At 43.0% G+C, this 12,500-nt stretch overlaps 1 protein-coding gene across 1 annotated transcript in view; it reads right to left on the bottom strand.

Moving 5' to 3' along the window:
- The window catches only part of LOC105899792 (multiple epidermal growth factor-like domains protein 11), a 31,143-nt gene that overhangs the window by 14,375 nt on the left and 4,268 nt on the right, over nt 1-12,500 (bottom strand). Inside the window, exons 3-10 of the mRNA XM_031569830.1 lie at nt 7,379-7,625; nt 6,693-6,813; nt 6,095-6,231; nt 3,533-3,745; nt 3,039-3,213; nt 2,444-2,564; nt 1,085-1,248; nt 520-622 (exon numbers count right to left, since the gene is read on the bottom strand). Coding sequence (XP_031425690.1) covers nt 520-622; nt 1,085-1,248; nt 2,444-2,564; nt 3,039-3,213; nt 3,533-3,745; nt 6,095-6,231; nt 6,693-6,813; nt 7,379-7,625 — 1,281 coding nt within the window. The remainder of the gene's footprint in view (nt 1-519; nt 623-1,084; nt 1,249-2,443; nt 2,565-3,038; nt 3,214-3,532; nt 3,746-6,094; nt 6,232-6,692; nt 6,814-7,378; nt 7,626-12,500) is intronic.

Raw genomic sequence — 12,500 nt, 5'->3', positions numbered from 1 at the left:
GTGCATACACACAGACAGACTGACTGACTGAGACAATAAGATGTGCATACACACAGACAGACTGACTGACTGAGACAATAAGATGTGCATACACACAGACAGACTGACTGACTGAGACAATAAGATGTGCATACACACAGACAGACTGACTGACTGAGACAATAAGATGTGCATACACACAGACAAACTGAAAGCATGCTGCGCTCTCTCTCTCTGAGGTAAGTGGAACACAGCTGTATTTTCCATAAGCACTTTATCACAGTGGCACAGGACAAGAGACAGTAGACATAGATAAAGATAGGCACACGCACACACACACACACACACACACACACACACACACACACACACACACACACACACACACACACACACACACACACACACACACACACACACAGTGCCATAGCTATGTTTTTTCCACTGGTGCACATAAACTGAACTTTCTTGGAAAGAAAAGAAAACTGTTTACACAATGAGGAAACTCAATACATTCATCTGTTTGTCTGCCACTCTCACCAGTCCATCCAGCAAGGCAGCGGCACCGCCCACTCACAGGGTCACACGTGTTGGCATGACGACAGTCGCAGTGTTCCACACACCCCAAACCATAGGTGCCATCCTGTCAACAAAAACAGGCATGATCACAAATTAATTATACACTGGATATATTAAGTACACAGTTAGGATTTATAGTGAGACTGCAGGATTTGGATGCCACTACAGTGTAAGAGAGCATGGACCAGAGAGATGAGTGACTTACTGTTGGAATCATATTGGCAAGAGTAATAGATATGGTTCAGCTTTGAGATGGGCTTATCATCACAGGGTTTCTGTCACAGGGCTGCTCTATACTTTTACAATGTAAATAACATGTAGGGTGAGATCATTTGTGAGTGTGAGTGTTTGGGTGTGTGTTCATCTATGTGTGTATTCACAGAATAAGGGTTACCGTTCAGGACTGCAGTCTTCTAAAGGCCAGTGAGCTGGGTTCAGATGAGATTGAGTGTGTGTGTGTGTGTGTGTGTGTGTGTGTGTGTGTGTGTTAGTGAAAAGGAGAGTGAACAAGCGCGTCAGAACTCACAAGACATGGGGCAGCACATATTTCCCCCGTCCACCCAGCTGCGCAGGTGCATGAGCCGTCTGCAGGATCGCAGGTGGCCCCGTTCAAACACACGCAGCTCTGGTTACAGCCCATACCCCATGTGCCACTGGAGCACGGCAGAGAGCAGTCAACACCCTGCCACCCTGGAGCACACACACACACACACACACACACACACACACACACACACACACACACACACACACACATTTACAAGAAACAAACACAGTAAAAACACATATTTACGGCACTGTGCATGTGCAAACATATGTACACACAAACACATGATGGCTCTTTTTCTGTCCTTCTCTCTCAATGCCTGACTCAGTATGAGAAAGGCACATGTGAGGAAGCTGGACGGTGACATATAAAAGGGAGGACAGAGGGAAAGTGGTAAAAAGATGAAGCGAGAAAGACAGAGAGAGCGCAAAGGAGAGAGAGCGAGAGAGAGAGAGAAAGAGAGAGAGAGCGAAGGGAAAGAGAGAGAGAAAAAAAGAGAGAGAGAGAGCAAAGGAGAGAGAGAAAGAGAGAGAGAGAGTGAAGGGAGAAAGAGAGAGCGAAGGGAGAGAAGGAAAGTGAAAGACTGGAAGAGGGACAGAGAGAAAAGCCAGGAGCCACATCTGAGCTCCCATGCCTGGTCCCTAATTACCCACAATCCTCTGGAAGATGTATGGGCCTGTAAATATTTAAACACAGAAGAACCGGCTAGAGCGAGATAGCAAAGGAACGAGGGAAGGAGTCAAAGGGGCCACCAGGGAGTGATTGAGAGAGAGAGAGAGAGAGAGAGAGAGAAAGAGAGAGAGAGAGAGAGGGAGAGGGTGAGGGAAGGGACAGCAAACGAGAGGGAGAGAGAGCGAGAAAGAGAGACTTTATAAAAAAAGAGAGCAACTTTTTGCCACTGCTGATTTACATCTGAACTCCGGTCTTTTTTGTAAGTTTAATGTATTCCTAATGTTCAGGAAAGGGAGAGAGAGATGGCAGAACTACTGAAACTGCACTGAACAGACGTGCCTGTGCCTGTGCCATTTAGAGACGCACCAGTGTCTCATTTCATTTAGATACCACTGAGTTGTCTGTACATGTATATGCCAACATGACTGGCTGTGATAGTGTCTGATAGTGAGAGTAACTTAACAAAGGAGGGCCAGAGAGGGGACGGAGGAAGAGAAATGAGAGGAGGAAACACAAATGAGGTGAAAAGAGAAGGAAGGTCAGTGTTAGTGAGCGGGGAAGAGAGAGAAAAGACAGAGAGAGAGAGAGAGAGAGAGAGAGAGAGAGAGAGAGAGAGAGAGAGAGAGAGAGAGCGGAGAGGGCAGGATAGATGTGCAGGGCCACTACCTTCCCTGCAAAGACAGGAGCCGTCGATAGGGGAGCAGGAGAGTTCATTCTGACAGGAACAGTTGAACGAGCAGTTTAATCCATACAGCCCTGCAGGACAGCTTAAGGAGCAGTTCTCTCCCTACAGGAAACACACACACAACACACATGGTCACACACACAAACGCACACGCAAAACACACACAAACAGTTTGTATCAAATACCAAAATATGCATTTTCCCATAATAAATGCATGCATGCATAAATAAGTATTTATGAAAAGCAAAGTGTGCACCTTTATAAGATGTCACAGGATAATACCTTTCTAAGTTAATATGCAGACTATATTACATTAATATATAACAAACAAAATAAACAGAATCAGGTTAGGGGTAGAGACGCAGAGACACAAGGAACAACAGAAGCACGAGACATGTCAAAACACGGTGCAGTGTGTGTGTGTGTGTGTGTGTGTGTGTGTGTGTGTGTGGGTGTGCGTGCGTGCGTGTGTGTGTGTGTGCGCGTGTGTGCGTGTGCGTGTGTGTGTTTGTGTGTGTGTGTGCGTCTGTGTGTGTGTGTGTGTGTGTGTGTGTGTGTTTGTGTATGTGTGCTCACCATGAACCCAGGTGCACAGCTACACTCTCCGGTGATGCTGTCACAGTCTCCTCTGTTTTCACACCAGCAGGGCTCCATGCATTCGTCACCATAGTAACCAGCTGGGCAGGTGTCATTGCAATAGAGACCAGCCCATCCGGCCATGCAGGTGCACTCACCTGAGAGAGGGTGGCAACTGGGGAGAAATATGAAGAGTTAAATTCATTGACTACATTATTTAGCCCTTGAACAGCTAACTGAGTACATCCATCGCAATCAGACTCAATTACAGATTATTAGCACTACTCCTCATACAGTGGCTCATTCTAACTGGTCATACAAAAGCTTGCTTGGATACTCTTAATTTCAAATAAATTCATTGCAAAGTAAACTTATTCTGTTATTCTTTCTAACTCTCCAACTGTACTTTCCTATTGTTTCAATGCAGTTCAGCTCAGCCCTCTCGGCATGCACCAGGCTATTCAGAGGCACGTGAGTGTGTGCCGTGTCTGTACCTGAGCGTGTTGTTGGCATCACACGGGCAGTACTTGTCGCAGACGAGCCCGTAGAGCCCCAGCGGGCAGAAACTGTCCTGGCAAGTGGGACCCCTGAAGCCAGCGTCACACTGGCACGCCCCGGTGATGTGGTCACACTTGGCATCGTTCTGGCAGGCACATTGCTCAGCGCACAGAGCTCCGTACGTGCCAACGGGGCATTCCTCTTGGCACCTGACACGGCACAGGGCACATCAATGGGACTTGACTGGGCATTTACAGAAGCATGATGTTAATAAATGCATGGCTGAAGTCCTTGGATATAACCGGCCTGTGTGTGGATCTTAAAATAAATGTGTTGTTTTTACATGATATCTAAGGGATAGGATGGCTAATTTACGGTTGTTCCTTTACACTAATGAATTCCTATAAAACAGTCTGTCTCTTCCCTTCCCTTTCAGTGATGCTGCAGAGAACACGCAGAGAGTATTAAGACCTACAGCAGCACGGGAGTATGGAAGACACAGAGAAACCTACAGCTCGCTTTAAAACATTCCAACACACCCCTAAATCGCCCTAATGTCCAATCTACCCAGCCCACATGACTCAGCATCAGCCCAGTGCAGGAAAAGCATGGTTCATCTGAGAGACTTAATATGACTCCATTCACAAACAGCTCTGGACAGTGGCCCGTAAACATGCCGGGCAGCGGAGTCTGTTGACATTATTCAAGAGTTTGACGATCTCTAACTAAGACCTTGATCACAAGAGAGGCAGAATCCAAACAGAGCACAGCAAAGTCCTGGAGTTAAACATTTGACAGTCTTGAAATACAAAGCTGGATATCACAACAGCGGCCTGCAGACAAGTCCTGAATGTTCACACACACACACACACACACACACACACACACACACACACACACACACACACACACACACACACACACACAGACACACACACACACACAGACACACACACACCATTAGGGAGCATGAATCGATGAATGGCTCAATTAGATGATCAGAAAGACTCGTTACGGAATATGTTTAAATTAATTCGATTTTGCGCTTATCTACAGGGTCTCTGTCGCCAAGGAGGAAGAAATACAAAGCCTTCCGCAATGCTAATTCACCTGTCTCCCATATAATGAATGGAACCAATTTAGAAAATGATCTCATAAAAAAAGGAAGCAGTCGTGCCGTGAGAGACAGAGACTAAGGCAGAGAAGATAAGAGCCTATCAGCAGCTTCCCACTCCACTTATATAACCCCACGTCTGATCATTACTAAACAGAACGAACAGGGAAGGTGTGTGTGTGTGTGTGTGTGTGTGTGTGTGTGTGTGTGTGTGTCTGACAGAGAGAGAGAGAGATAAAGAGAAGAGAGAGAGAGATAAAGGGAAGGGGGGAGAGAGAGAGATAAAGAGAAGAGAAGAGAGAGGTAAAGAGCAGAGAAGAGAGAGAGATAGATAAAGAGAAGCGAGAGAGAGAGAGAGAGAGAGAGAGAGAGAGATAAAGAGAAGGGGGAGAGAGAGAGAGAGAGAGATATAGAGAAGGGGAAGAGAGATAAAGAGAAGGGGGAGAGTGACTAAAAACTATCCTGGGGGCAGTGAGATGTTCCTAATCACCCGCATAGAGCCTCACAGAGGAAAGGCTGTGAGTGTTTTTCCTTATTCATGAATTTTGTGGAAATTTTTGAGCAGACTTCACACTGTTATGAACATCTTGTTATTAACAGAGTCATCAAAAGAATTTGTAAGTGTGTGTGTATATATATATGTGTGTGTGTGTGTGTGTGTGTGAGGCAGAACATGATGTAAAATGATCAAATCTACGCAATGGACTCCCAGACTCCCAAAGTCGGGGAAAATGGCATCTCTCTGACCTTCTCACATCAAAATATCTTTATTGTGTGTGTTCACAGCAACCCATATAGACTGCGTGCCATCAGACATATTAGCATGGCCTAGCCACAGTTTAACTAATTACCATATCCTGCACTCCTTTAACACCTGGTTGCTTGCTACAACCTTTCCCGTTGTCACACAGAGATGTTTGTGACTTCCAAGTTATGGAAGTTATTTGGTCATTCAAGTGTATCTGGTTTAATTGGCATCCTGTTTACCAACCTGTTTATTCAATTGTTATTATTTACAGTTGTACTTTCAATTTGGTTTTCACCTTACACATAACATGCACTTTGGTGTCCATGTGGTTTACACCTTATATTCAGTTTGGCTGATACTTGTAACATTTAAGCTTAGCCTACCGTTTATTGTAGCATTAAACTGTTCATTCATGACCCATCCATTTAACTCCTCATGTGCCATGCCATTATTGTGCCACTAGCTCATCTACTGACAATATAAATAACTAATTATTAATTAACCAATATTTGAGATTGTTTAATAATTTCAGGGAGTCAGATTAATCATATTTATTCGCAATATTTACCACTCTAATGTATGTGTGAGTGTGTGTGTGTGTGTGTGTGTGTGTATGCTCTTGACTGTGCGACTGCAAGAAGACTACAAGCCAGTGATGACTTCTAACAACTTAATATGCTGTTCGTTGATCCATACCTTTCTCCGCTGTATCCCATGGCACACACGCACCGCCCTGTGACATGGTCACACACTCCTCCGTTCTGGCACGAGCACTCCTGGCTGCAGTTGATGCCAAACTTCCCAGTTGGACACGGCTGGGCACATACTGCCCCCTGTGGTTTGGAAGAAACCCAGGTGATGGAACCGCATGCTTTTTTTATTTAGTTCTGGGCACTGTGCTAAAATTTGAAGGCTGCATGAATTGTGAATTAATGAGTACCCCATGGTAGTTTCAACAAGTGTGTAGATGTGTGCTGTGTGTATGTGTGTGCGGTGTGTCTGTAGGTGCATGTGTATACAGTATGTGTGCTGTGTGTATGTGTGTGCGGTGTGTATGTGTGCTGTGTGTCGGCAGGTGCATGTGTGTATGTGTGTGGTGTGTATGTGTGTCCAGTGTGTCTGTAGGTGAATGTGTATGTGTGTGTGGTGTGTCGATAGGTGCATGTATATGTGTGTGCGGTGTGTTTGTAGGTGAATGTGTATGTGTGAGCAGTGTGTATGTAGGTAAATGTGTATGTGTGTGCAGTGTGTCTGTAGGTAAAGGTGTGTGTGTGTGCGGTGTACAGTATCTCACCATCCACCCCGCAGGGCAGCTGCACACCCCTGTGATGTGGTGGCACGTTCCGTCGTTCTGGCACGGGCAGCGCAGCTCACACTGGGCGCCATGGCTACCAGGGGGACATTCATCCCCACAGCTTGCGTGACAACACAAACAAAGACTGTGTTTCAGTGGGAGTGACTGAGCCCACAACTTTAACACTGTTTAGCAGCCACAGCTGAGAGAGTGGACACAAGTTCATGTTGTGGTTTTGTAGCCATTATTTACAAACAAGCATCAGCAGGGGCAGGTTATTCTGTTCTGTTTTATTCTGTCTTGCTCAGAGTAAGATGGAAATATAATCGGATATATAATCTATCATTACATAAAGAAAGACATGAACTAAAGAAAGAGGTTTATTCGTTGCTAGCATCCTATGGCCCTTTGTGAGCAGCCCAATATGATAACACAACATGATTGAATCTAATTGGTTTTCAGCATTGGTGTTTGTATATGACAAATAAGAAAATCGGTAGTTCCAGCATCTTCCCCACTTGGACCCGTACATAAACCACGAACATGAAAAATATGAACAAAACCAAATAGCTATCAGATTTTCCATCATAATATGCTTCTTTGTTCTCAGTACAATACAGCAGTACAGCAATGAGGGAAGATCAGTGATGTTTTCTTCCACAGAGGAAAGGGGATTGTGAACTCACAGGCCTCCCGTGTAGCCGGGCGCGCACAGGCACTCTCCCGTCTCATGGTGGCACGTGGCTCCATTCAGACACTGACAAGGCTGCTGGCAACTGCTGCCATAGTAACCGTGGTCGCAGGGGTCTTCGCAGCGCCATCCCTGGTACCCGTCGGAACACACGCAGGCCCCAGTGATGGGATTGCACAGGGCAGCGTTTTGGCACTGACAACGGTTACTGCAGTGAGGGCCCCAGTGACCGTTGGCACAGGCTGAAACACACACACACACACACAGACACACAGACACACACACACACACACACACACAAACATAAATGGATAATTTATTATTTATGGATAATCCACATTTACACATTTTTATGGGTGTTAGTGCATCGCCTCTACGCTTTAAACGCACACACAAGTGCATTTACATTCAAACATACACACAACCTGTAGATATATGTTAAATTCATAAGTGCAGACATCATGCAAACAAACCACAAATCACCACCAGGTAATCTGCTTTGTGTGGATTGCCATGTTAAATGTTTCAGTGGGCATTTCAGAGAGACTTCAGAGAGAGGTCAGATGAATCAAAGTTGGGCTGAGTGAACGTCTCATTCAGACCTGCTTTAAAGCTACATCTATCATGACACACATTCATTATTGACCTAGCAATGCACAAAGGGACTGATCATTTTGATGTATGACAGCGTAGCAAGAGGACCCAACAGTGCACTGCAGTGTCGGTAGGTAGGTTCACCGTTAAAACACATAAAAGAAAAAACGATTGACCGTGAAGAAAATCAAAATGTGACTTGAAAATGCTAAAGGAAGATATTATTGGCATGCAGTTGTTTTACAGACATAAGGACATAAACAAAAAGACCACTTTGACCACTCAATATACTATAAGCTCCCTTCTAATATAGTAGTGTACTATAGAGTTGCATAGTATACAGTAGTCCATGTTGAGCCTACACAGACCATGTAAAACTGTAAACTGATCTCAGTTAAGAAAAGCGCAGTTTTGAACCTTCCATTTGCATGGGCTTAGTTCAAATGTTGAATGACATGAACGTATATGGTGGCACGTGGCCATGAACGAGCTTTTAATGTAAAGCACCAGCACAGATGGGCAGTAACGAAATTAGGGGAGGTCAATTCAGCCAATTACAAAAGGAAAAATAGAAGATCCAATACTTTAAGAAGTGGACAGGGTGATGTTTTATTGGGAACTATTTGGATTATGAATGCCTTTTAAATCTGCTGTTTTTTTAAGTGCTGCATAATCGAACCCCAGGTAAGTACAAATGTTTGTATTCATGGCTTCATTAATAATCCTACTACAGTGATCCATAACAATGACTTACTAGTTATAAGATGGGCATTTCATTAAGTTTCAATGCATTATGTTTTTTTTAATGGCACATATATCTTCATTCTATATTTAGATAATCAAAAAACTAGTTATAATACTTTCAATAATCAATAAGATATTGTTGGCCATTTTAAAACGTTTAAAGATTGTTTAACAAATGACTACTGTGCATCACAAGAAAGTCACCACTTTTTTCCGGTTAATGACAGGGACACTAGGATTTCTTCTGTGCGAGAGGGACAGAAACACCAGGCACATACAAACAGTGTTGGCTGATATCGGTAGACAACTTCATGTTCCATAGTGTATTGTTGTGACTGCTATGAGACCAGACATGGTGTTTTGTGTTCTGAGTGTAAGCACATTGTTTTCTTACTGAGTTCACAATTCCATTTGAAAATGCAATCGAGGTGGCATTTGAAAGGAAGAAGCGACAGTATGCCGAATTGGTAGTGGAAGCGAGGCAATGAAGTTGGCAAGCACACACAAGACCAGAGGAGATAGGTGTCAGAGGCTTTGTAGCTAAATCAACCACAGCACTTATGTTGGATTTTAGTTTTTGAGGACGGTCACAAAGGAGCTTTAAAGGAGTTGTGTGAGGCTGCTGAAAAAGCGAGAGAGTAGTTGTGTCTGAGGCACTCGCAGATCACTTGGGGTCATGAATTAACCTGAACTAAAACTGATATGTGAAATCTTGTTGAGGTGTATCTTGAGGTGTATCTGTGGATGTCTCTGGTAGTGGCATGTGTCCTAATCATGACCATGGTGAACCCATCATGAGTATGGATTGTGTGTGTGTGTGTGTGTGTGTGTGTGTGGTTGCCCTGGGTATGGGTGCTTTACTTGTTACAAACTCTTATGTTTCATATGTGTCTGTTTCATCATAGAACACTGATCCCAAAAACCCTCTTATGTTTGTCTGTTCCACCATAGAACACTGATCACAAAAACCCTCTTATGTTTGTCTGTATCATAGAACACTGATCCCAAAAACCCTCTTATGTTTGTCTGTATCATAGAACACTGATCCCAAAAACCCTCTTATGTTTGTCTGTATCATAGAACACTGATCCCAAAAACCCTCTTATGTTTGTCTGTTCCACCATAGAACACTGATCCCAAAAACCCTCTTATGTTTGTCTGTTCCACCATAGAACACTGATCCCAAAAACACTCTTATGTTTGTCTGTTCCACCATAGAACCTGGTTGCCCTGGGTATGGGTGCTTTACTTGTTACAAATGAGCAAACTTTTTTGTAATTCAACATCTGTTTTTGCCATTTAACCGTTGCATAAATCAGCTGAGAACTGTATGTTCTTTTGATTATATCAATGAATCCAGCTTTACTTATTCCAGCTGGGCTACAGGCCTACCAAATACCTGACAGCACAAAACAGACAACAGGTCCTCATTTCTGAACATGAAACGATGACCTGTTAAATGAACATTTGCATGGGAGGTGTTATTCAGTCCCAACCTATTTGTAAGGGTTCTACGAGCTTGAGCTCTACACAGTTGTGGAGTTGAGCTTGCAGAGCCTTACAAAGAACAGCCTTTGTTCCTGATTTTTCTACCATTACCTGACTGAGTCTCCATTTAGCCCATGGTATGAAATTACTAACACCAGAAAACACCACAGACAAACTTGTGTTCACCTGAGTTCCTGTCAAATGAACATTTGCATGGGGGGTGTTACTCAGTCACAACCTTGCTCGTCTATTTGTAAGGGTCCAAACAGGTGGGACCTTACAGAAGAGGTGAAGTCGTGAAGTTGAGCTTGTTGAGTCTTGAGCACATGACCTGGATCACTGACCTTGGCTGGATGAAAAGACCAACATCTACATTTTCCATCCAGGTAACTACCACTCATCAGTCCATTGGAATCATCTGACAGAGTATTATCAAGTTTTCATACATTCAGAAAACTGCATATCCAATGTATATCTTTGTAAAACCTATCAATTCACACACACCTCCTACATGTACATATTACATTCACATTGAGCAAAAAGCTCAAAAAAAGGCTGACATCACAAGTGCCAAAGTGCCATCAGAAAGATATTTAGTTTTCTGGACATACTGAGGGGGAACAAAAGAAAAAAAAAAGTTTTTTGTAAAGTATTTATAGAATATCTCCTGTGGAATGCTAATGGAATAAAGTATTGGGAATAGACGCACAACTATTGCAAATGTTGGCCTATTTGAACTGTGTTATTTAACTGTAGTCAACCTTGGTCATAATAAACCTGCCATTTGTCTTTCTTTCCTTTTCCAGAACATCTGAGGAGACACAAAGCATGGGGCTACATGAGGACAACTTTACAACTATCAACACTCTGTGCAAAACAAATGATACTGACCACACTGATGATATCATTGTTTATGCAATGCATAGTGTAGTGTCTTTGATCACCTGTGTCTCTGGCTTGCCACTGAACATCTATGTGGTATGGCTGATACTAAGGGGGGCAGGAAGTGGAATCAGCCCTGAGTTTTTCACTCTCAACCTGGCTTTGACTGATATTCTCTTCTTCACTGGTTATCTGATGTCGCCATTCGTTAGATTTTGCCCAAAACCCCTAATGAAAGCTATACATTTCTTTAGCGGATTCATTGTGACTGGCCACTGCCTGTTCCAGACCTGCATCTGTGTGGAGCGCTACCTAGCTGTGCTCCACCCTGTGCTCTTCCTGAAGTACAAGCCACTGAGATACAGGCTGACCTGCTCTGGTATCATCTGGCTAATGTCTCTGATGACCTGTATGTTGTTTGTGCTTGTCGAAGGTGTAATAGTTATATTTTGGCCCACGGTGTACTTGATCTTGTTTGTAGTGATGTTATACTGCTGTCTGGCAGTGCTGAGGGGGCTATGTAAGCCTGGACCAGGTGAAGGAGAGAGGGAGAGAAAGAGAGCCAATCAGGTCAAGATGAAGGCCTTTAGAATCATCTCAATTATAACCTTTGCCCAATTCATAACAATTGTAGGTAATGTCGTTTTACTCTGCGTTCAGAACTTAGAGCATCTCCAGAAGGAAATTACTTATGGAACTATTTTCTTAATGATCATGAGTGCATTTCTTGCCCAACCTCTCCTCTACCTTCACAGTGCAGGAAAGCTACACTGCAGAGTCCTTGAATTACATCACTGACACACCGTCTATTATTGTACACATGTTGCATTGTAACTATACTTTTAAGATATACTTTTAATATACTTTTAAGATATACTTTTATTTAACTATACTTGAAATGCATCACTGACATACTATTACTGTACACTTGCTGCATTGTAACTATACTTTTAATAAATACTTGTATTTACCTATACTTTAAGTAAATTAGTGACAAACTATTTTATTGTACACTTGTTACATTGTAACTGTAGTTTTAAGTAATGTAGTAGAGTGTAATACTGTATCTGATCAACTGATGACCGACAGTAGATTAACAGTTTGTATTCACATACACAGTTTGAGTGTTGGTGTTTAAATAAAGGTGAGGATTTGGACCAGAGAACATGGTAGTACTGTGCTTCCACACACTGTCCATAAGAGTAAAATAAAGAGTAGAAAGAGTGCTTCATTATACCATGTGTCCAATATTTTAAGTGTTTTAAGCTTCCCGATATGTCTTTTATGCACAGCACAGAACTAATACCTTCCTGTATAAATTGTATGTACACTATTCACAATTTCAAATTTAAATTATAGTAAACTAAGGAACGTCAATAAAATGTTGATTAGGGACATTGCATAATAGC

Source organism: Clupea harengus, chromosome 6, assembly GCF_900700415.2.
Source record: "Clupea harengus chromosome 6, Ch_v2.0.2, whole genome shotgun sequence".
Classification (NCBI taxonomy): domain Eukaryota; kingdom Metazoa; phylum Chordata; class Actinopteri; order Clupeiformes; family Clupeidae; genus Clupea; species Clupea harengus.
The sequence above is the reverse complement of the archived record's forward strand: the minus strand, read 5'-3'. Positions and strand labels throughout refer to the sequence as shown.